General features: G+C 43.5%; 1 protein-coding gene across 4 annotated transcripts in view; it reads right to left on the bottom strand.

The window, feature by feature from the left end:
- DLG5 (discs large MAGUK scaffold protein 5) overlaps positions 1-23,321 on the bottom strand; it is a 153,011-nt gene that overhangs the window by 66,669 nt on the left and 63,021 nt on the right. For all 4 annotated transcript variants that reach the window (XM_060694127.2, XM_034424002.3, XM_034424001.3 and 1 more), the window contains exons 6-9: positions 12,924-13,183; positions 11,110-11,422; positions 6,142-6,372; positions 3,911-4,095 (exon numbers count right to left, since the gene is read on the bottom strand). In XM_060694127.2, the coding sequence (XP_060550110.2) occupies positions 3,911-4,095; positions 6,142-6,372; positions 11,110-11,422; positions 12,924-13,183 (989 nt within the window). The remainder of the gene's footprint in view (positions 1-3,910; positions 4,096-6,141; positions 6,373-11,109; positions 11,423-12,923; positions 13,184-23,321) is intronic.

Here is a 23,321-nt window from a genome sequence, read left to right as displayed (position 1 = left end):
GCAATAAGAGCAGCAAAATGCGTACATTTTGCTGCTTTTATCGCCACTAGGTAAGTCCTAATATGGGATCTAACCAGTGTCCGGTCCGATTCAGAAAGACTAGCTCTCCAACTACTCTCTAGGCGTCTTTTCCGGCGCTTCATCTCCCTCAGCTCCTCGGTAAACCAAGGAGCAAGGCGAGATCCGCGCCGGGTCAGAGGCCGCAAAGGCACGACTCGATCCAGGGCCCCAGCGGCCGCCCTATCCCAGGCGGCCACTAGGTCTCCAGTCGAGGCGTGAGCCAGAACCTCAGGAATTGGCCCAAGCTCCGTCTGGAACCTATCAGGTTCCATCAGGCGCCTGGGGCGGTACCATCTTATCGGTTCCGCCTCCCTGCAGCGGGGTGCCGCGGTACGAAGGTCAAGGCGAAGGAGAGAGTGATCCGACCATGACAAGGGCTCGATGACTATATCCCCTATCTCAAGATCACTCAACCACTGTCCAGAGACAAAAAGCAAGTCCAGTGTGTTTCCCCCAGTGTGCGTAGGGCCATGAATTAGTTGGGTCAGATCCATGGCCGTCATGGAAGCCATGAACTCCTGAGCCACCTCAGACGTCTCGCCCACGGACGGCAGGTTGAAATCCCCCATGACCATAAGTCTGGGGGTATCAACCGCCACCGCAGCAATAACGTTGAGTAGCTCAGGCAGGGTTGCTGCCACGCGGCAGGGAGCCAGGTACGTGATCAGCAAGCCCATCTGAACCCCATGGCCCCACTTCACAAGGAGGGACTCACAACCAGCTGTCTGAGGTACAGTGGTCTCCCTAGGCCTAAGGCCTTCTCTAATAATAACCGCTACTCCCCCGCCCCTCCCTTGTGACCTCGGCTGATGGAATGCGCGGAAGCCTGGTGGGCACATTTCTACCAGAGGGACCCCTCCCTCCGGGCCCAACCAGGTCTCCGTAATACCCGCCAGGTCCGCTCCCCCCTCCTGAACAAGATCACAGATGAGGGGGGCTTTATTTACTACGGACCTGGCGTTGCACAACATCAGACGAAGGCCCGGGCCGTGAGGATCTGTGCAACCTGGCAAACGGGTGGAGCTTTGGGGGCCGGAGCACCCTACCGCTTGGAGACAGCGGGTGCGTGCTCCCTTAACATGATATGGCCCCCTGCTCCCGCCATATCTACCCCTCCCACTCACAGTACTGATGGTAAAAACACAGTCCGAACAAGCTCGACCCCCTCCATTGCCCCCGGGTCCCCCACCCGCCCCGCCGCGTGTCGTGGCCGGGCCTGACCCTCCCCTTGGTGGGTTATCCCCCAAACCCACGCCCCTGATTCCAATACCACCCCCCTCCCCCCTCCCCAAACCCCTTAAAAGATTAGACATAGACAATTTTAAAAAACCCCGCAACCCCCTCTTTGCGACATGCCACCTCTCGGGGTTCCAAAGCCCGTCATCGAGGTAGGCCCTCGATAGAGTGGAGGGCCAAGCCTGCGAGAGGGGGGAGTCTCGCAGACCAAGAAGCTCCGCTGATGAGTACAGTTTGGTCATAGTGGCTCGCCATGACCATATCCTAAGGGTCCTAAAAGGACAGGGAAGAAGGTAGGGAAATGGGGAATCTCACACATAATTCACAGGACCAAGTCCACTGTCCCCTCACAACAGAGGACACAGTCACATTCCACAACGACCGCAATCCAAGGGGGAAAATCGATCCAACCACCCTCTCACGGTGATTAGATCAGCTGGTCCGCCCCCATTTGTGGTGAAGTGGCAGCAATAGAGTCAGTACAACCAGTGTCCAGGGATCAGGTCCAAAAAACCGCCCTCTCACGGCAGTTGGTCCGATGGTTGGGTCCCCACCGCTGGTAAAGTGCTTATGTGTGAATACATCCCGATTCAGCCCTCAGGAGGCCCCAACACCAGGCCACCCTCTCACGGTGGCCAACTGGTGTCCAGCCCCCTTAGCCGAAGGGATGCAGCTATGGACCGACCTCCAATTTTCCATAGCCCTCTCCACAGTCAGGGGGTTCAGCTGGTAGTGAGAACATAGCGGAAGTGAGTCCCACCGGCTAAAGTTGGTCCCCGTGGGCCCGGTCTTAAAAGGGAGCGCTGGGGAGAGACAAATGAGGCGGAAGTGGGGCAGTTGTTTCAAGTCCCCAACCTCTCGCACAACCACAGTTTGAGGCCGCCTGAGGCCTGGGAAAAAAAAGTCAAACCAGGTCCTTTCCGCCCCAGCCATGGTTGCAAGTCTCCCGGTCTTATTTAATTCTCGTTGGTTCATTGCCCCCCCAACTCCTAAACTCCGACTCCAGCTCCAGGAGCTCCAAGGGGGGGGGCGCCAACGCCCTCCGACTGCCGGCTGCCTCCACCGCCATCGCCGCTGCGCCATCGTCGCCAGACTAAAAAGTCTGGCGGCATCCCAGAGATCTTCGGGGGTGCCCGGCACGTCTTGTAACTCTTCGGGCAACCCCCCTGGGCTTAAAAACCCACTGCGCAGCGGCGTCCCGGCGCCTGGACGGCCTCCAGCCTCGGAAAACGCCGCCGACGCCCAGCTGATCGGCCCGGCATCGGCTCCCGACATCGCGCCGTCCTCTCTGCTCTGCTCAGCCACGGAGGAGAAAAAACCCTCTCCGTGCTGGCAGAGAGCTCCCCCGGCCAGTCCTGGGGGTCATAGCTCCTCCAAACGACCCCAAAGGACCCAAAAGGTAGGTCGGCGCCCCATCCTCAAATCGCGGTCCTAGCGGGCGCCGCCATCTTGGGCATGCGCAAAAAGATAATCTTGTGTGATAATTTAGGCCGCTTTTCACAGTTTATGACTTTTGCAGAATCCTCCCCGGATCAGAATTCAGACACTTGGCAACTGACTCATATTTATGACGGTTGCAGTGCCCTGGGGTCACGTGATCTTCTAATAAGCAAAGTGAACCAGGAGGGTGTGACTAACTTATCAACTCTGGTGATTCACTTGACAACGGAGACAAGAAAGGTAATAAAAACGGGACAAAGCCCCCTTAACAAATGTCTCACTTAACAACAGAAGTGTTGGGCTCAATTGGCCCTAACATCAAAAACGTCATCAAGAAAAGCACAACAAAGAATGTTCTTTCTGCACCAACTCAGAAAGCTCAAACTGCCCAAGGAGCTACTGATACAGTTCTACAGAGGAATTATTGACTCTGTCATCTGCACCTCTGTAACTGTCTGCTTTGGTTCTGCAACCCAACAAGACAGACACAGACTTCAGAGGATAATTAGAACTGCAGGAAAAACAATGGCTACCAACCTGCCTTCCATTGAGGACCTGTATACTGCACGAGTCAAAAAGAGGGCTGTGAAAATATTTACAGACCCCTCGCATCCTGGACATAAACTATTTCAACTTCTACCCTCAAAACGACGCTATAGAGCACTGCACACCAGGACAACTAGACACAAGGACAGTTTTTTCCCCCATGCCATCACTCTGCTAAACAACTAATTCCCACAACACTGTCAAATTATTTACAAGACTGTATTACTATTCTTCTCCTCCTCCTTCCTAGTACCGATCTCTTCCCACTTATGGCTATAACCTTGTTGCTTGTATCTTTACAATTTATATTGTTTTGTTTGTTTCCTAGTATGATTTGATTGCTTATTAGTAACCTATGACTATTACTAAGTGTTGTATCTTATGATTCTTGATGAATGTATTTTATTTTTCTTTATGTACACTGACAGCGTATGCACCAAAGACAAATTCCTTGTGTGTCCAATCACACTTGGCCAATAAAGAATTCTATTCTAAAAATAAATAAATAAATAAATTGTGGTCATAAATCATGAAAACTGTTTCCTCCCACCCATGGTTTCAAAAGTGCAGATCTAGTCTTCCTGCATAGTTAAAATCCCTTTTTGCGACAAGCGTATGGTGGGCGTACCTTATGCTCTCTCGCTCCGAAACGATTTTATCCCGTTCCTGGAATGCCCAGTCTCGCCTGCATTTGGCTACTTCCGCCTCCTGTGTGGCTTCTTTTAACTCCTGTGACATGGCCTCGTACTGCTTCCGAAGCATTTCTATTTCTTTGTTCGCTCTTTCTATATCCAAAGTGGCCGAATCTTGGATCTAAGAAAGTAGAAAAAGGGATTCCGTTTACAGAATCAGAAGCAACATGGCGTACAAAGCAGAGGACGAGAGGACTCAAGCTGGAATTTATTTATTTGTTTGTTTGTTTTAAAAAAAGAAAGACATTAAAAACATTCTGACGACATTGTTTAAAAATATTTGAAGTTTTGGGTTTGTTTCAATAGAACCCCAAAAGATACCCTACAATCCATTCTGTTGTTACTTCCTTGGCTTTGCTTTGCTTGCAAATGCATTTAACATTAGGTTTTTTTAAATAAATAAATAAATAATTGTGCTTGGCATTTGTACAATTTGCAATTATTATGGCCAAGGATTTCATTCCCACCCACCCACCCTTAATTAGTAAGGCTGCATTCTGCAAACAGATTAAATCTCGATTGGTAATGTTGATCCTCTGAAGACCTCAATATTATTTTTATGCATTTGTTTAAATTATGTACAACTATTCAGTGAAGTTTAAAAAAAAACCCCAGAGAAATTGAAAAATACCACGTGTCAGGCCTGGAAGCCATCTTTTGCACTGGGCCTTAGGTCTGCCACATGCTGTGGGAAACTGGGAGGGGGGATTGTATGGAGCCGGGGTGATATATATAGTCATAACAACATTCTTTTCTCAGAGAGTCAAGGACATCTTGCCCTGCACCTGGACGGATGGAACTGGGAGGCATCTCCAGTTGGGACGATGCTTTGGACCATGTGATGGACATGTGGGTGCTGGGCAGGGACTTGGACATTCTGTTGGGTGGGGAAAACCTGGAAGCTTTCAGATTCGGGTTTTCCCAGATGTGCCAATATGATGACATCTCTAATAAAATGGAACTTTGAGGAACTTCAAGCCTCGGAGTTTTCTTTCATTGGGGGTGTTACTTGGAACCCTGACATTAAACAGGTTCAACACATTTGGAAATTATAAGAAATAAAGAAAAAAAAAAACCCAAACCACCAAATAATGCTCAGAAAATTCCTTATGTATTCTGAAAAATGCCAGTATCAAAAGAGAGAGGAATCCTGATCGGATGCCAGTGATAAAACTCTGATTAACAAAGGAATACGAGTATACTGAGCTGGAGCCAATTAATTAATGGAATTAAAAGTTAGAGTTAATCCAGCGCCTCCTGCTGGAGAGGGAGGGTAAATGATAACACGGGCTATGATTAAAATCAGGAAAATGACATAACACAGATATTTCCATCCAGACACCATGATGCCATGAAAAACCTGAGCCATTGTGCGATCTTGAGCTTGGTGTCATCATTTTGACATTATCCAAAACTGTTACGGATGCCAGGGAATAGATCAATGTACAGATAGTTCTCGACTTACAACCATTCGTTTAGTCACCATTCGAAATTGCAACAGCATTGAAAAAAATTGACTTATGACCGTTTTTCATACTTACGACCATTGCAAGCATCCCCAGGATCACGTGATCAAAGTCCAGATGCTTGGCCAACTGACTCACATTTATGACGGTTGCAGAGTCCCAGGGTCATGGGATCCCCTTTGGCGACGGGGAAGCCAGATTCACTTAACAACCATGTTACTAGCTTAAGGACTGCAGTGACTCACTTAACAACCATAGCCAGAAAAGTCGTAAAAACGGGGCAAAACTCAACTTTAACAAATGCTTCACTTAGCAGCATAAATTTTGGGCTCAACTGTAACTCGAGGGTTACCTATACTAACTTCACTTCACGACTGTGGCAAGAAAGGTGGTTAAAATTGGGGGAGGGGGAATTGCACTTAAGAGCCGTCTTGCTTAGTAGTGGAAATCTGGAGCTTAATTATGGTCATAAGTCAAGGACTACCTCTGCCTTTGGGGCAGTTTTTCTGCAGCAATCGGTTGTCTAGTATGGTTGAGCAATTCATAATTGTCAGCAATTTTGGGCTCAGTCGTAGTCATAAACCAGTTCACGATTCCGATATAAATTAAATGCGTATTACCCACTGATGGCCATAGAAAAAGGGAACCTCCAAGGGAAGAGAATCCCAACATTGCAATTTTTAAAAGATTAACATTGTTACCTGGCGAGCTTGATAGTATTCTCTTAATAGATGGTCTCTCTGGATGATGGCTTCCGTTCTCTCCTTCCTGGCTACATCCCTCTCTTCCTTCACTGTCTCAATATCCTTACACACCTGGTCCAGCTCCTTCTGGGCCTCTGCCTTGTCCTTCACTTCGTGGCAGTATTTTTCTAAGAGCTCGTTCCTTTCACAGATGGCTCGGTCTCGTTCCACCAGAGCGGAATTCAGCTCCTAAAATGGAAGCAACCCTTGGTAGTGTCAGGGCTGGAAGCCATCTTTTGCATTAGGACTTCAGGCCTGCCACGTTTACTACTGTGGGAAACAGGGAAGGGGGATTGTATGGAGCATTTGTACAATTTGCAATTATTATTATTATTATTATTGCCAAGGATTTCATTCCCCCTCCCCCTTAATTAGTAAGGCTGTATTTTGCAAACAGATTAAATGTGACCTGCAAACAGATTAAATGTGGTAATGTGATCCTCTGAAAACCGCAATATTATGCTTATGCATTTGTTTAAATTATGTACAACTATTCAGTGAAGTTGCTTTAAAAAAAAAAACACAGAGAAATTGAAAAATACCAAGTGTCAAGCTTGGAAGCCATCTTTTGCATTGGGCCTTCAGGTCTGCCACATTTCCTACCGTGGGGGGGGGGGATTGTATGGCAGAATGAAGATATATAGTCATAATAACATTCCTTTCTCAGAGAGTCAAGGACATCTTGCCCTGCACCTGGAGGGCTGGAACTGGGAAGTATCTCCAGTTGGGACGGTGCTTGATTGGACCATGTGATGGACACGTGGGTGCTTGAACTTTCCTTTGGGTGGGGAAAGCCTGGAAACTTTCATATTCGGGTTTTCCCAGATGTGCCGATATGACACCTCTAATAAAATGGAACTTTGAGGAAACTCAAGCCTCGGAGTTTTCTTTCGTTGGGGGTATTACTTGGAATCCTGACAGGTAAGTTGGTCAGGTAAGAAGGAAACTCTCTCGTGATGATGAACGCACGTTGAACGTGGGGTTGATCAAAAGACAGCGATGGCGAAACTTTTAAACACTGAGTGCCCAAACTGCGCGCGCGCATGCCCAAATTGAAAGTTGCGCATGAGTGAGAATGCATGCATGCACAGACATGTATGTGCATGCATGTACACGTGCATGGATAGACATGCACATATGCACAGCAGAGAGCTGAAGACCAGGTGGCTGGCAGGGCACCCCAACACTGGCAGCGCAGCAAGAGGCAAGATCTTTTTCTTTTGTGAGCTTCTGTTTCGTCATTTGCAGGGAAACAGAAGGTCACGAAAGAAACGCCACGGAGATCTGACCTGGAGGGACGGCACACATGCCAGCAGAAAGAGGGCTCTGCGTACCACCTCTGGAACACGTGCCATAGGTTCACCATCACACCTCTAAACTCTGGGCATGTAATAAAGGGTTTTTTTTAAAAAAAAATATTTATTACATTTCTGAGTGCTTAATAAACATCGTGTTGTCTGGGTATTTAATTTGCTTAGCCATACAATTTCCATTCTTTAACTCCACCCCTATTTTCCAACCACTGATAAAATAAGTTCCATGTTTGATAATATTCTGTGCCTTCTTTCTATTTGATTTTCAATGTAAATCTATCTATTTCTGCACAATCTAATATCTTCTTAATTATCTCTTCATCTTGCGGTGTTTCTTCATTTTTCCAATATTGAGCGAAAATAATCCTCGCTGCTGTTAAGACATGTAATATTAAATACATACTTTTCTTATCAATTTTTTCTGATATCATCCCTAATAAAAACAGTTCAGGTTCGGCATCTACATGTTTCCCTATTATCTTTTCTATCCATCTGTGTGTTTTTGCCCAATTTTTTTTGGCTTTAACACAAGTCTACCACATATGATAAAATGTGCCCATTTTTTTATTACAATTCCAACATTTGCTAGAGTTTGTTAATAACTTAAAAGGTAAGTATTTTTTCGGTGGTGAGGGCTGAATCAGAAATATTGCCTCAGGACCGTAAAAAGGTGACAGAAGAAGTAGAATGTTCTGGAAGGAAGAGAGACATAAAGAAACTATTGATCCTTCCTCATCTTCTTCTATTCCTTTGGTTATTCTTCCTGCTAAGCACCTGAGATCATAAAAGTTACAGTGAGGAACACAACGAGAAGATTGATACCACCACTGCATGTTTTTTTTTAAAAGGGCTAATTTCATTTATTGGGACATAAAGAAGAAACCTGGTTTGGTGTAGTAGTAAAGGTATCAGGATAGAAACTGAGAGACCGGGAGTTCTAGCCCTGCTTTAGACACAAAGCCAACTGGGTGACCTTGGACCAGTCACTTTCTCTCAGCCCTAGGAAAGAGACAAATGGCAAACCACTTTTTGAAAAATCTTGCCAAAAAAAGTGAGAGAACTTGTCCTGGTAGGAAAGAAAGAAAGAAAGAAAGAAAGAAAGAAAGAAAGAAAGAAAGAAAGAAAGAAAGAAAGAAAGAAAGAAAGAAAGACGGAGGGAGGGAGGGAGGGAGGGAGGGAGGGAGAGGGAGAGAGAGAGAGAGAGAGAGAGAGAGAGAGAGAGAGAAAGAAAGAAAGAAAGAAAGAAAGAAAGAAAGAAAGAAAGAGGGAGGGAGGGAGGGAGGGAGGGAGGGAGGGAGGAACTAACTAACTGATGATAAGAGCCTTGGTAGCACAGTGGACTAAAGCACTGTTATTAACATCTGCTGCTTGCAATTTATATATATATATATATATATATATATATATATATATATATATATATATATATATATAATGTTATATATATATAAAATGAGCTTTTTTATATCTCTGTTTTAGGTACATATTTGTGACAATAAATGTTGACCATAATGTCAATGGGAAATGGTATTATTTTAAATAATAGAGTTTATTTGCATCCATTGGACATTATCTTAACATCCAACAACTTGCATTAATTCTTTTAACTGAAAAGCACCCAAATGTCATTGCCAATTTCTTATGCTAAATCTTTTTCTTAAGCTAAATCTTACACCATGCTTTTTATGTAAACCTAGGCTTTCTAAAAATATATAATTATATATAAATTAAAACTTATGTATTTGTTATCAATGGGACCTGTAATCTATGAAGTGAAAATACTGTAGATGATAAGAAGTAATTTTGACCGCAGCTGCTTTACTAAATAATAGGAGCTTAAACTGTTGCTATGACAAGTTCTATTTTAATCTAACGCATATTAAAGAGGATCATAATTATGTTTCTTCAAGTGTTGTCAATCCTCTGAAACAATTACTCTTAAACATCTAAATCTACTTAAATTAATATGAAATCTGATAGCTTTTTGAAGATAAATCTATGATTAAGCTAACAGAAAACAATGTATCTGGCTTAAATTTTTAATCTGCTATTGTAGGGAATCTCTTCATAACACTTAAAGTTTCTTTTAAATCTATTTTCAACTCAAGCACTTGGTTAGTATAGGAATTTGACTGTCATAGCATTAACTATTGATTTGCAAAATTTTAAAAGGCCCTCTTTTCAGACAGCTACAGGGAAGATAAGTATCAAGGTATATGGAAATCCAGTGATATCCATTCATAGCTCTACTGGTAATTAGACAACAGCCTTTTGAATATCAGGAGATGTAAATCTAACTCGTGTTTGTAGCCTTTTCAAAGACATCTGGCTGGCTAATATGGAAACAGAATGCCTGTTATTCTGTTCTGTTATTATATATAACAGAACTGAGCTAAACTTGTGGGGGGGATGTTATATTTAAACCCCAGAAGATGGCAGCATCTGGCTGATCTTGATGACTAAGCTCAAAAGTTAAGCAAGATCACACCGAATAAGTACGGTACTTTGATGTGAGATCCTATAGACTAGACTAGGCACTTATTAAAAAAAATAAATCCTGGCGCAACCATTAATTTATTTATTTGTATTCGTCTTTATTAGTTTTACAAATAACTCAAGGCGGAGAATATATGCAACATACCTGCACTTTTTACACAACTTCCTCCTATTTTCCCCAAAACAACAAACCTATGAGGCAAGTTGGGCTGACAGACAGGGAGGGAGGGAGGGAGGGAGAGAGAGAGGGAGAGAGAGAGAGAAACTGGCCCCAAATCACCCAGTCAGTTTTCATGGCTAAAGGGACTAGAATTCACCGTCTCCTGGTGATCGGCCCAAAGTCACCCAGGTGGTTTTCAGGGTTTAGGTGGCCCTAGAATTCACAGTCATGGTAACCAGCTCCTTGAAATGTCAAGCAGGTATCTACATTAGAACTTTATCTATGGCCCATTTTTATGTATAGATAATTGTTTGGTGGGCCATTGGGTTGAACATTCCTCAAAGGTAAAGGTTCCCCTCGCACATATGTGCTAGTTGTTCCCGACTCTAGGGGCTGGTGCTTATCTCCGTTTCAAAGCCGAAGAGCCAGCGCTGTCCGAAGACGTCTCCGTGGTCATGTGGCCGGCATGACTAAATGCCAAAGGCGCACGGAACACTGTTACCTTCCCACCGAAGGTGGTCCTTATTTTTCTACTTGCATTATTTACGTGCTTTCGAACTGCTGGTTGGCAGAAGCTGGGACCAGTAACGGGAGCTCACCCTGTTACGCGGCACTAGGGATTCGAACCGCTGAACTGCCGACCTTTCTGATCGACAAACTTAGCGTCTTAGCCACTGAGCCACCGCGTCCCCTCAAAAGGGACTAGCTAAAAGGAACTAGCAACCTCAAAAGGAACTAGCTAACCTAGTGAAACGAGATCCTAATAGCTCCCTCAAATGAGCTGGTCTAGTCACCTCGCAAGTATTCCTTGCTCAAATTAATTGAGCGACGGGCAAACAATTGAATAGGCTCCTTGCTCAAGCAAAATCCACGGACAGGATTGCACCAAACAATAACAAAAACAGAATGATTTGATTTCTTTCAACCCGCAAAATTGTCTTTCTTCTGATTCCATACCTGTCTTAATGCTTCCATTTCCTCACTGGCCACTTTTTTCTCTGATGATGTGTTTTTCAGTTTCGATTCTGCCAGCTCCAGCTCCGTTTGAAGTTTATCTACCTCTTTGATCACTTGATCCCTCTCGCTCATGATGAGGCGATACTCGCTGAAAACCGAGTCCCGCTCTTCCTTGTACTTCTCGGCATCCTTGGCGGCCTTCAGCTGCACCGTTTTATACCTCGTGGCTTCTGACTGCAGCCGTTCCATCTCTCTCTGCAGCTCCTTGTTCTGGGCTGTGGCTTTGGTCAGTTCTTGTTGTATGGTCTCAAATCTGAAAAAAAAATAGCCAGGGGGATCGTTTGCAGGAAAGGAAATGGATTTTAAAGTCTTTTTTTCCACTTAGGAGCCAGAACACAAACCGTTTAAAACGATCATAGTAGAAGCAACGTGGCCCACTGCTCTCTGCTTTCCTCAGATATGATTAGTAAGCGGAGTTAAACTTTAACGCCAATAAAAAGTGAGCAGATGTGAGGAGTTGAGCTGTGTCTTAGTTTATCTTTTAAAGTGCCTTTTTAAAAAAAATCAGCCTCACTTCCACCTCTTCAGAGGCAGACCGGGAATGAGTGGAGACGACATGGATAGAATCAAAATCGTGTGAAGTATTAGTTATCGCTTTATAAAGCCTTAGTAAGGCCACATACCTGCATCCAGTTTTGGTCCCCACATTACAAAAAGAGAGGTTGAGACTTTGGAAAAAGTGCAGAGAAGAGCAACTAACATGATTAAAAGTCTGGAGACTACAACATATGAAGCACCATTGCAGGAATTGGGCATGGCCAGTGTAGAAGCAATAAGGACTGGGGAGGGAGGGCATGATAACAATATTCTAATATTTGAGGGGCTGCCACAAAGAGGAGAGGGTCAACTTATTTTTTAAAACATCAGAAGGCAAGAGAAGAAACAATGGATGGAAACTAATCAAAGAGAGAAACAACTTGGAATTAAGGATGAACTTCCTAACAGTGAGAAGTTGTAGGTGCTTCATTACTGGAGGTTTTTGAAGACGAAACTGGACACCCACTTGTCTGGAATGGTCTATGGCAAGGGTCTCCAACCTTGGTAACTTTAAGCCTTGTGGGCTTCCAGAATGGGAATTGAAGTCCACAAGTCTTAAAGTTGCAAAGTTTGGAGACCCCTGGTCTAGGATCTCCTGCTTGAACAGGGGGCTGCATTAGAAGACCTGCAAGGTCCCTTCCAACTCTATTCTGATTCTGGATGTAAGGACCAGAAGTGGGTTTCAGCAGGTTCTGGCCAGTTCTGGAGAACCGGTAGTGGAAATTTTGAGTAGTTCGGAGAACCGGTAATAAAAGTTCTGACTGGCCCCAGCCCCATCTATTCTCTGTTTCCCGAGTCCCAGCTGATCGGGAGGAAATGGGAATTTTGCAGTAACCGTCCTCTGGATTGGGGAGGGAATGTAGATTTTACAGTATCCTTCCCCTGGAGTCAGAGGGGAATGGAGATTTTACAGTATCCTTCCCCTGCCACATCCACCAAGTCACGCCCACAGAACCGGTAGTAAAAAAATTTGAAACCCACCACTGGTAAGGAAAGTCCACCCTTGTGGACTTTTCACCTCAAAACCTGTATCCATGTACCCACACAGACTCACACTTTAAATGTCAACGGACAAACAAGCAGAAAACTGACAAGGTCGGTTCCGTTGGCCCTTAGAAAGACCGTGAGCACCATCAAGGAAGTTCCAAAGAGAGAATTGAGTGAAGATGCTTCTACTGAAGACGCACTGAGTTAGGAAACCCCCATTTGATTTTCACCTTCTCAGAGAAGTGGAACATTGCTGCTGAAAATGGACCGCCGTGTCCCTTTGCTTCATCAACATGTCCATCTGTTTCTGGAGACGTTTGTTTTCTTCTTCCGTTTGCTCTAACCGGCTCAGATCACTGTTGTGACTGGCTATTTTTTCATTGTACCGCTTTCTTAGTGCATCGTAGTCCTTCTTCACGACTTCAAGCTTATCCATCGCTGTATCGTAGAGTTTGTTCAAGATTTCCGATGACCCATTCTGCTTCATAACCTACATGAGGGAAAAGACACTTTTAACAAAACTTTAGAGGAAAAAGTGAGACAGGTCTTGGTCTCATTTTAAGCCCAGGAAAGCCCAGTGAGCTTTTATTTATAGATATATACCCTGTTTCCCCCAAAATAAGACATCCCCTGATAATAAGCCCAATCGGGCTTTTGAGCGCATGGCAATAAGGTCAAGCGCTTATTTCAGGGTTCAGAAAAATATAAGACAGGGTCTTATTTTCGGGAAAACACGGTATATATTTAAATAAGGAATAGTGTGTTGGCCTAGAGGTGGAGCTCTCGCCTCACAATCAAGAGGCTGTGAATTCGATCCTAGATAGAGACAGATATTTTTCTCTCTGGGCACACTGAGATTATATCTGCAGAATAAAACTCTACATTGGCAACAGGAAGGGCATCCAGCCATTAAAACACTCTACTAGCTCCATTCAGTTGTTCAGACTCCACCCCGCAAGGGATTATGGGGTCGTTAAAAGATGATATATATATTTAAATAAATACCTTACTTAAAGATTTACTGGTCCATTCTGAAAATAGGCTGAATCTCAGAACTAAGTAAAAATTGAACAACCATTAATACCTTGTCTCAATGCAATTTAAAGGTAGGTTCAATCGTATATTACATTGTGAAAAGTTTAGCGTTCTCTTTCTTTTTTTTAAGGTATTGTTTCAAAAACACATTTCCATAATGCCTTAGGCATTAATTTTAAAATACTAAAGTGCTGTAACATTCAAGAAAAAAAGGTAAGTGGAAGAGAAATTTGAAGCAGGAGAGAAAACATACTGATAGGCCAGGGGTGAAATTCAGCAGGTTCTGACAGGTTCTGGAGAACCGGTAGCGGAAATTTTGAGCAGTTCAGAGAACTGGCAAGTATCACCTCTGGCTGGCCCCAAAGTGGGGTGGGAATGAAGATTTTTCAATATCTTTCTCCCAGGAATGGGGAGGGAATGGGGATTTTGCAGTATCCTTCCCTTGCCACGCCCACCAAGCCACGCTCACAGAACCGGTAGTAAAAAATTTTGAATTTCACCACTGTGATAGGCTTGAACTTTGGTGTTGGAGAAGATTCGTAGACCACCAAGGATAGCCAAGGAATGATAGAACCAATCAATTGAAAAATCTCACCCAAGGAACAAATGGCTAGGTTTATATTGTATTTTAGACATATTATGTAAAGAAGCAACTGTTTTGAAGCGTTCATAATGCAGGGAATGGTGAAAAGAAAATAGAAAAGGAGAATGACCAGCAGGAAATAGATGGTCAATTACAGCAGTGATGGATGAAAGACCGGTAAGGAGAAGGTCTTCCTAGGTGGTCACCAAGAATTGATGCTGGTGTAAGGGCACTATACCAATCCCTCAAAAGTTACCATTCCAATTGGGCATTTATGACCGAGAAGAGAACTTTCTTCACCATAATCCTGAAATGTCTTCATATTAGCCATTCTTCTCAGGGAGAAATCGCAGCTTCGAATTCCTGCACCGACCTGAATCAATGATCATGGCACCACAAAGATTCAAATGGAGTGGGAAGTGGGAATGGCACAAGTGACTGTTTCTAGAAAACACAGTGGAGGAAAGCAGGATGGAAGTAGAGGTTCTACCTAATTCATTGCTTTTCCTGTCCTCTGCAGACTGCAGAAAACCCTCCAAATTTCTGCAACCTTTGTAAAGACAATCAATCCAGTAAATGTCCAAGATCTTGCCTTGGTTTTCTGGAATGCTCCATTAACTTCAAGCAAGAAGGAAGGAGGGATTCACAGGACTGTACTCCATCCCAAAGCAACAATAAAATCCTTGTGCATAAAGGTAGAATTCTACAGGCCAAACTAGTATTAAAACAGGACAACGGACACCCACATCAGCTAACCATAAAATGGCCTACCGTAGGTGTGGGTTCTTAAAAGTTTTACTATTGGTTCTGTGGGCATGGCTTATTTTGTGGACATGGCTTGGTGGGGGGGGGGTAATGTGACTGGGTGGGCATGGCCAACTTTTTTTTTTTTTACTTTTAAAAGCATTTTTTCTACAACCTTAAGAGGTTGCAGAAAAAAATGCTTTTAAAAGCCTCTGACGATCAGGCAACTCAGCTGGGATCGTCAGAGGCTTTTAAAGGCATTTTTTTTCTACAACCTCAAAGAGGGTGTAGAAAAAATGCTTTTAAAAGTCTCTGACGATCCCAGCTGAGCCGCGCGATCGTCAGAGGCTTTTTTTTTTTACTTTTAAAAGCATTTTTTTGGTTGAAGAGGTTGTAGAAAAAAATGCTTTTAGAAGTAAAAAAAAAAGCCTCTGATGAGGTGGGCGGGGTAAACGAGCGGCGACCGGGCCGGGGACTGGTTCAGGGACGTGGCCAGCCAATGTTATTACCAGTTCTCCGAACTACTACAAATTTTTACTACCGGTTCTTGTGAACCGGTGCGAACCGGGAGCAACCCACCACTGGCCCATTGGTTATTAACTCCACTGTAGCCTATTAAATATGCATTGAAATCAAAGAAGTTAAGGAAATATTGGCTAGTGTATGGAGCATTGATTATTTGCAAACTCTTTACACACGTCCTTGATTGACAACAATTCATTTAGTGACCAAAGTTAGAATGGCACTGAGAAAAGTGACTTATGACTGTCTTTCACATTTATGACCGAGCACTGATGATGTTACCTAGTTGCAGTGTCCCGGGGTCAAGCAATCACCTTTTGTGACCTTCTGACAAACAAAATCAATGGGAAAGCCAGATTCACTTAACAATTGTGTTACTAATTCATCAACTGCAGTGGTTCACTTAACAACTGTGGCAAGAAATGAGTCAAAATTCACTTAACAAGTGTCTCGCTCAGCAACAGAAATTTCGGGCTCAATTGTGGTTGTAAGTCGAGGACTACCTGTATTTCGCTTACTTACATTCCTTACCCTTGGAGTTAATTTTCAGGGCTTCCAAAGAATAATAATCATGTTTTTCATCACTTAGGGGACATCACATCTTGCAGACTAAAGGGAATTTTAGCTTAGGTTTAGATTCAAATTTCATAGGCTACTACTTTCTGCTGAAGCCATGAGTAGCCCTCTCCTCAGCAGACCAATAGCATTTAGACTTATATACTGCTTCACAGTGCTTTTACTGCTCTCTCTAAGCAGTTTACTGAGTCAACCTTTTGTCACCAAAGAATCTGGATCCTCATTTTACCGACCTCATAAGGATGGAAGGCTGAGTCAACCTTGAACCAGTCAGGATCAAACTCCTGGCAGTGGGCAGAGTCAGCCTGCAATACTGCATTCTAACCAAGGACCAAGTTGTAACACAAGTTTATACACGAGGCAAAATTGGACCAAGCCTGATGGTGTCCCATCTAATTCTTTTCTCTTCTACATTTTCTCTTATAGTGACATTCATTGTCACTATAAGTGGTAGTAATTACCTAAACTTGATTGTGTGTGCACACACATATGTAGATTCTGCACAGAAACACTAAAAGATTCACCAGAACATGTTACATAATCTCTTCTAACCATGTTATACAATTAATGTACCAAATCTTTTGATATTATCACCCTGTTGTATTTTGGTACCTAAAAATTATAGGCTACCACAATTTAAGGATTAATATTACATTATAGCTTAAGCCATGCTCTCGCTTATGTGCAATTGATAGGCAGGCTGCAAAATTATGTTTTTAAAATAGATTTCATGATGGAAATTCTTTAATTTCACAACATATAGACAGATTTTCAATTGGGAAAATATGACCATCCTAGACCAGGCCAAGTCCAAAAATGCCGGGGAATTTCTAGAAGCCTGGCACGTTGACAAATCAGCCATCGATAGACACAGAGACATAAACAACATCTATAGACTATGCAAAAGAGACAATCAACCAGCCCAAAAGAGGAGAAGACTTCCACCAGTAATCAGCACCCAGAGCAGCATAAATTAACTCCAAGATTACCATCAGACCAACAATCAAGTGAATAATACCTCAATTAAAAAAGTGCCAAAGAGCCAACAGTAAACAGCCCAACCAAAGAATCTCTTAAAACCAAACCCACCAACACTGACAGTGCAAGACACCAGAATATAAACTGTCAGCAAACGCCACTCCTTACTAACACTGATGATGTTACTTAGTTGGGTCATGAAATGTCTGCAAGAAAACAAGCAAGCTCTAACGGAAGGGAGAAAATGTTAATTCTCAGATTGTTAGCTGGTAAACAACTGGCTCTTAAAAGTTCCAGCAGGATGCATTATCCAACCAACCAACCTTGGATAAGCTAGGTAGGGTCTGCTTAAGACTTGAATGGAGTCTTATCAGAGAACCTCAGGGCTGCAGCTTTGATCGGGGAGTTAAAAAAGAAATCCTAGAAAAGTACAATTAGTCTTTGACTTTCGAGTTGAGCTGAATTTTTGATAATGTTAAGTGAGACATTTGTTAAGTGAGTCGCTGCAGTTGATAAAAGTTAGTAACCTGGTTGCTAAGTGAATCTGGCTTCCCTGTTGACTTTGCTTCTCAGAAGGTTGCAAAAGGGGATCACAGCAAAGGTCATAAGTATGATGTCAACTCACAAAGCATCCCTGGCCTGCTCTCGAGTTGCCATAGGCCAGGTGGGATAGGAAACCGGTGAAATGGCACAGCAGCCAAAGACAGATGCACATTCCATGCTTATCTCTCTCAAGGCTGTATCCCAGGCTTACCTACAGCAGCCGGAGGGGAGTGACCTCGGCCACACCCTGGAGGGAGGGGGAAAACAGGGTCATAATTGGAGCATAAATTATGTAGGGTCAGAGCTGGTTTCAACTGGGAACGTGCCGACAGGAAGCTCCTAATAAATAACTGAAGCTTGTCTGAAAAATCATGATTTAATTAGGGCATCCATTGGAACCCTGACATATGAACCAGTTGCCAAGAATCTGAATTTCAATTGCATGGCCATGGGGGGGATCCTGCAAAAGTCATAACTGTGCAAAACTAAATCACATTTTTCTTTTCAGTGCCGTGTAACTATGAACGGTCACTAAACGAACGGTTGTTCAGCCGAGGGCTACCTGCAATCTGCTCCTGTACCTTTGCCAGGAAATCGAGCGGGCGTCTACGGAAGTCAAGCCTGATCGAAGAAGACCATACTACTTTTGCTCTTTTAAGTATAGGAAGTTAGCACTCACCCCTCTCCTAGGAAAATGAGCTATTTTAGGACATATTACAAAGGCAGAATATTTCCCCTAAAAGGGAGGCAGAAACTCAGCCCCCCACCTTTGTCAATGGGCCATTAAGGCCTGGGCCAGTCTATTCTATACAACAAAGATCTACCTCCTTCAGGCAGAGCCAGCAGGAATTGCCCAAAGCCCTTTCATTACATCATCACCCAGCAAGAGTCAACCAAGCTTGGGACTCAGGACAGCCTAAAGAGTTGCCCCTGCATGGCCCCATGGGAGTCTGACAACCAATCAGAATACAAGCTCAAATTCAAAAGCCCAACAGAGGGCATAAAACTGGGACACTCTCAGCATCTCTTCCCTTTTTTCCCCCCAGGATCTCAAACCACGTGGTCCTGTCCACCATTAAAAACCATCATTCCAAGCAGTCTCCATGTTTCCAGTGTCTTTCTTCCCACTTGGAAATGAACCCAGAAGGTTATTTCTTCCAACATAAGACAGACAAAAGGCAGGAGGGTACAGAAGAAACGGTCAACAGGAGTCTAAAAAAAATCGGAGGGGCAAAAGAGGAGAAGGAGTTGCCCCATTCAACCCCCTGACAAGAAGGCGAGAGCAAATAAATCTCAGCGAGGCCAAAGGCCACCCTCATGGAAACAGGAAGCTCATAGACAAAAAAAAAAAAAAAAAAGGCAGACGGATAGAAAAATCAATGGGCATGACTGTTGGAGGAAGTAATTTGAGCCAAAGGATCCGTCCTTCCAAGCGACCCCGTTGTAGGCCTCTTGGAACAAGTTTCAGAGCATCTGCCAAGCATCCAAGGATCTACTTCACTGCCTGCTCCCTTGTTCTCCTGAAAAGCAACCAAGAGATGCATCCTATCCTAAGGAAACAAAACCGATAGTAACTAACACCGCAGTAATTACGCCCACGGATTGTTTTATTGCATTACAACAGGTGAACAATACAGGTAAGCCCCGACTTTAACAACAGTTCATTTAGTAAGCATTCAAAGTTCCCACGGCCCTGAAGAAAGTGGCTTAGGACCACAGTTACAACCATTGAAGCCTTCCCGGGATCATGTGATCAAAATTCAGATGCTTGCCAATTGGTTCATACTTATGACGGTTGCAACATCCCGGGTGATCACGCAATCCCCTTTTGTGACCTTCTGACAAGCAAAGTCCACGGGGAAGCCAGATTCACTTAAGAACCAGGTTACTAACTTATCAACTGCAGTGATTCACTTAACAAGAGCCTTGGTAGTACAGGGGTTTAAGGCACCCTGTTATTAAGCTGGTTATTAAGACCAGCTGCCTGCAATTACTGCAGGGTTCAAATCTCGCCAAGGCTCAAGGTTGACTCAGCCTTCCATCCTTTCTAAGGTAGGTAAATTGAGGACCCAGTTGTGGGGGCAATAAGCTGACTTTGTATAAATATACAAAAGGATGAAGGCTATTGCTGAGCACATTGTAAGCCACCCTGAGTCTTCGGAGAAGGGCGGCATATAAATCAAATAAAAAAAAAACTGTGGCAAGAAAGGTCGTAAAATGGGACAAAACTCACTTAACAACAGAAATTTGGGGCCCAATTATGGTCGTAGGTCTACCTGTACATTATATTGGTTGGGTACATGGAATTGGCGCCATGTAAAACCAGAACTTGTTAATCCTACGATGGTTTAGAATATTCACGAAACCTTCAAAGACAAGAAGGAAATAAGTTTGTTTCAATGTTGAAATCAGATTTCTAAAAGGTTAATTAAAAAAACATTAGGTTGCTGGAATGGCAGGATTCAAGCTAAGTGTCGCATTGGCAGACAATGGCACAGAGGATTAAGTTATTTTGCTAAGGTCTCCACAGTGTTGTTAATTATTATAGTTAATAAATCATCATGGAAGAATCTATTTATCTGACCTGATAATTCATCAATTGTTTATAAATGTTTTTTATAAAAAGGAAAGGAAAAGGAAAGGAAGGAAAGAAAGAAAGAAGAAAGGAAGGAAGGAAGGAGGGAGGGAGGGAAAAAGAAAGAGAGAGAGCGAGAGAGAAAGAGAAAGAGAGAGAGAAGGTATTTTATTTCTAACTTCCTCTTTCTTTATACACCAATTGATCTGCAGCATTTGTAAACATTTATCCCCACCCCACCCCTTAGAAATTATACTGTGTTGATGCTTGCTTTGCTGTGTGATATATTGTGTATATGGAAAGCATTCTTGCTTGAATTTGGCTAAAGAGCAGGTTATTTTGAGACTGAACGGAGCAAAAATGAAGGAGGGCAGGGCTGGGAAAGACATTCCTGAACTTGTGTAAGTTTCAGGCAAGTGGTGTGGTTTTTTTTTTTTAAACAGTATCCTTTTTCCTTGCCTTGCTTGTTTTCCAGATGTGGTATATATTTCCTGCATTGGTTGAGCTCCTTTCTCTTTGAAGTGGCTATAGAAGCAAATGGTTAAGCAGCACAAACAAGCTGACTTGTTTGCTTGCCTTATATCTACATTTATTTATGTCACTCCTGTTTCTCCACCTCCTCCTCACATAGTTAAGGCAGCCCTCCATGCTAAAACGGAGCCACACAATTCTGCAACAGCTGCAGCTTCTAAAGGGGTCAGGCTATGAGAAAATACCAATTTATTGCTTCCTGTGTCTTCCTGTTTGAAAAATTGCTGAGCTTGTATGCACAGTGACGCTAGCAAATCTCATTTTGGAAGGAGAATAAGAGGAACGTCTGTCCCTTTCCATAATCTTCCAAATTATATAGATATCTTTTTTTCCATTAAGAATGGGTTTTGTTTTGGTGTGTTCCCTCTTTCCTCGAACCGAGTTAGAATTCAAACTTTTGTATGTGCATAAAAAAATAAAACCCTGATTCTCTTATTCACCTGGAACTGGGTAAGAAATTTATAGCTTGGTAATAATGCCTGAGTCAGAATGACTTGCGGCTATTTTACTGGCTGGGTGTATAAACTCATCAACAAATATATTACATTTGTACACTTTTTTTTTTTACATTTAGCAATAGCACTTAAGATTTATATACTGCTTCGCAGTGCTTTACAGCCCTCTCTAAGCGGTGTACAGAGTCAGCCTGTTGCCCCCCAAAATCTGAGTCCTCATTTTACCGACTTCGAAAAGATGGAAGGCTGAGTCAACTTTGAGCCGGTCAGGATCAAACTGCTGGCAGTTGCAGAATTATCCTGCAATACTGCATTCTTAACCACTGTGCCACCACAGCTCGGTTTATATTTTTTAAAAAATAAAAATATTTTATTTTGTATATTTTTAATAGTTTTATTAAACATACATCTTTAAATAGGTTTTAAAAGACTTAAATATAAATCTTTTTCTTATATTTATATATAAGACGGGTGTGATGATAGTTTGCCTCCTCGTGGTGCACCCTGGATAGCACGGAAGGGTGAACACAACGACTAGCAACAATCGGCAGCCAGACTAGATCGAAGAATTGGCAGTTAACGAGAGTTGGCAGCCAGGCATCTTTGTAGAACTCCTGGCTCTCTAAATACAGAACTCCTGGCTCTCTAAATACAGGGCAACGGATAAAGACACAGTGGAAAGCCAAATGGGCTGCTGAACGCCAAGTTATAGGCATGACCCTACACAACGCCCAGATACATAGATGACCCTACACAAAAGTTGCCAGGTTTTGACCTTCCTCACCAGCTTTGGTCAACTCTGAACAGGATCCGTACCCAACATGGTGTCTGCCAGGGCTCATTGCTTAAGTGGGGTCTTGTCACTACCCCTCAGTGAGACTGTGGTGCTCATCAACAAAATATCCACTACATTGTGTCCGAATGTCCATCAAGAGCTTACACCGGCCCAATGTCTGGTTTTTTTTTTCAACATAGGCCACCCTTGCCTTGAATGGCTGGGTGGACTGGACATTTAACATTTGAACTACTATAAGTCCATGTATTTGCCCTACGCTAAATAAATAAATATATATATAAGAATCTGAACTACTAACTTTCAAGGCAAATTGGCGGTAGATAAGAGTTCAACCGAGTTCAAGGTGGGCCGGACTTAGATCTATTATGGGGATGAAGGGACTCGCCCACCATCCTAGATGTCGTCATCAGTGAACTGCGCATGCGATCCCGTTGCGAACGGGTGGTAAAGGTAAGTAGAACCCAACCCTGACGAACTCGTTTTTGACCTGTGCGTGCCCCGCGGAGGCTGAAAACGGGGTGTGCATAGGCCAAAAGTGGAACACCTGGAGGCTGAAAAGGGGACATGCGGAGGCCCAAAATGTGGTGCATAGAGGCCAAAAATGTGGCGCGCGGAGGCCAAAAACGAGGTACGTGGAAGTTAAAAATGGGGTGCTCAGAGGCTGAAATTAGGATGTGTGGAGGCAAAAAATAGGGCAGGCGGATGCCACGGTGGTAAAAAATGGCCAAAGGGTAGGGGGCAGGGAGGGGCTTCAGCAATATTCGCTCCGTAAGACGCACAGACGTTTCCACCCACCTTTGAGAGACAAAAAGGTGTGTCTTATGGAGTGATAAATACGGCAAGATTCACATTAAATATTTATAGGAGGCAAAGAAAATACGAGAGGGCAATTGGTGAATCTTCCATACCATACAGGTAGTCCTCGACTTACAACAGTTCAATTAGTGACCCTTCAAAGGTACAACTTTAAAAAGTGACTTATGACCATTTTTCGCACTTACGATCCCCAGGGTAACGTCCCCAGGATCACGTGATTTACATAAAGATGCTTGGCAACTGACTCGTATTTATGACAGTTGCAGTGTCCCGGGATCATGTGATCTTTTTTTGTGACCTTCTGACAAGCAAAGTCAGTGGGGGAAAGCAGATTCGCTTACTAGTTTAGTGATTCACTTAAGAAACGCGGCGAGAAAAGTTGTAATACGGGGCAAAACTCGCTTAACAAATGTCTCACTTAGCCACAGAAATTTTGGGCTCAATTGTGGTCATAAGGACTATTTGTTGTTATTA

Source organism: Pantherophis guttatus, chromosome 6 (genome assembly GCF_059756535.1).
Source record: "Pantherophis guttatus breed Tessera chromosome 6, ASM5975653v1, whole genome shotgun sequence".
NCBI lineage: Eukaryota > Metazoa > Chordata > Lepidosauria > Squamata > Colubridae > Pantherophis > Pantherophis guttatus.
The sequence above is the reverse complement of the archived record's forward strand: the minus strand, read 5'-3'. Positions and strand labels throughout refer to the sequence as shown.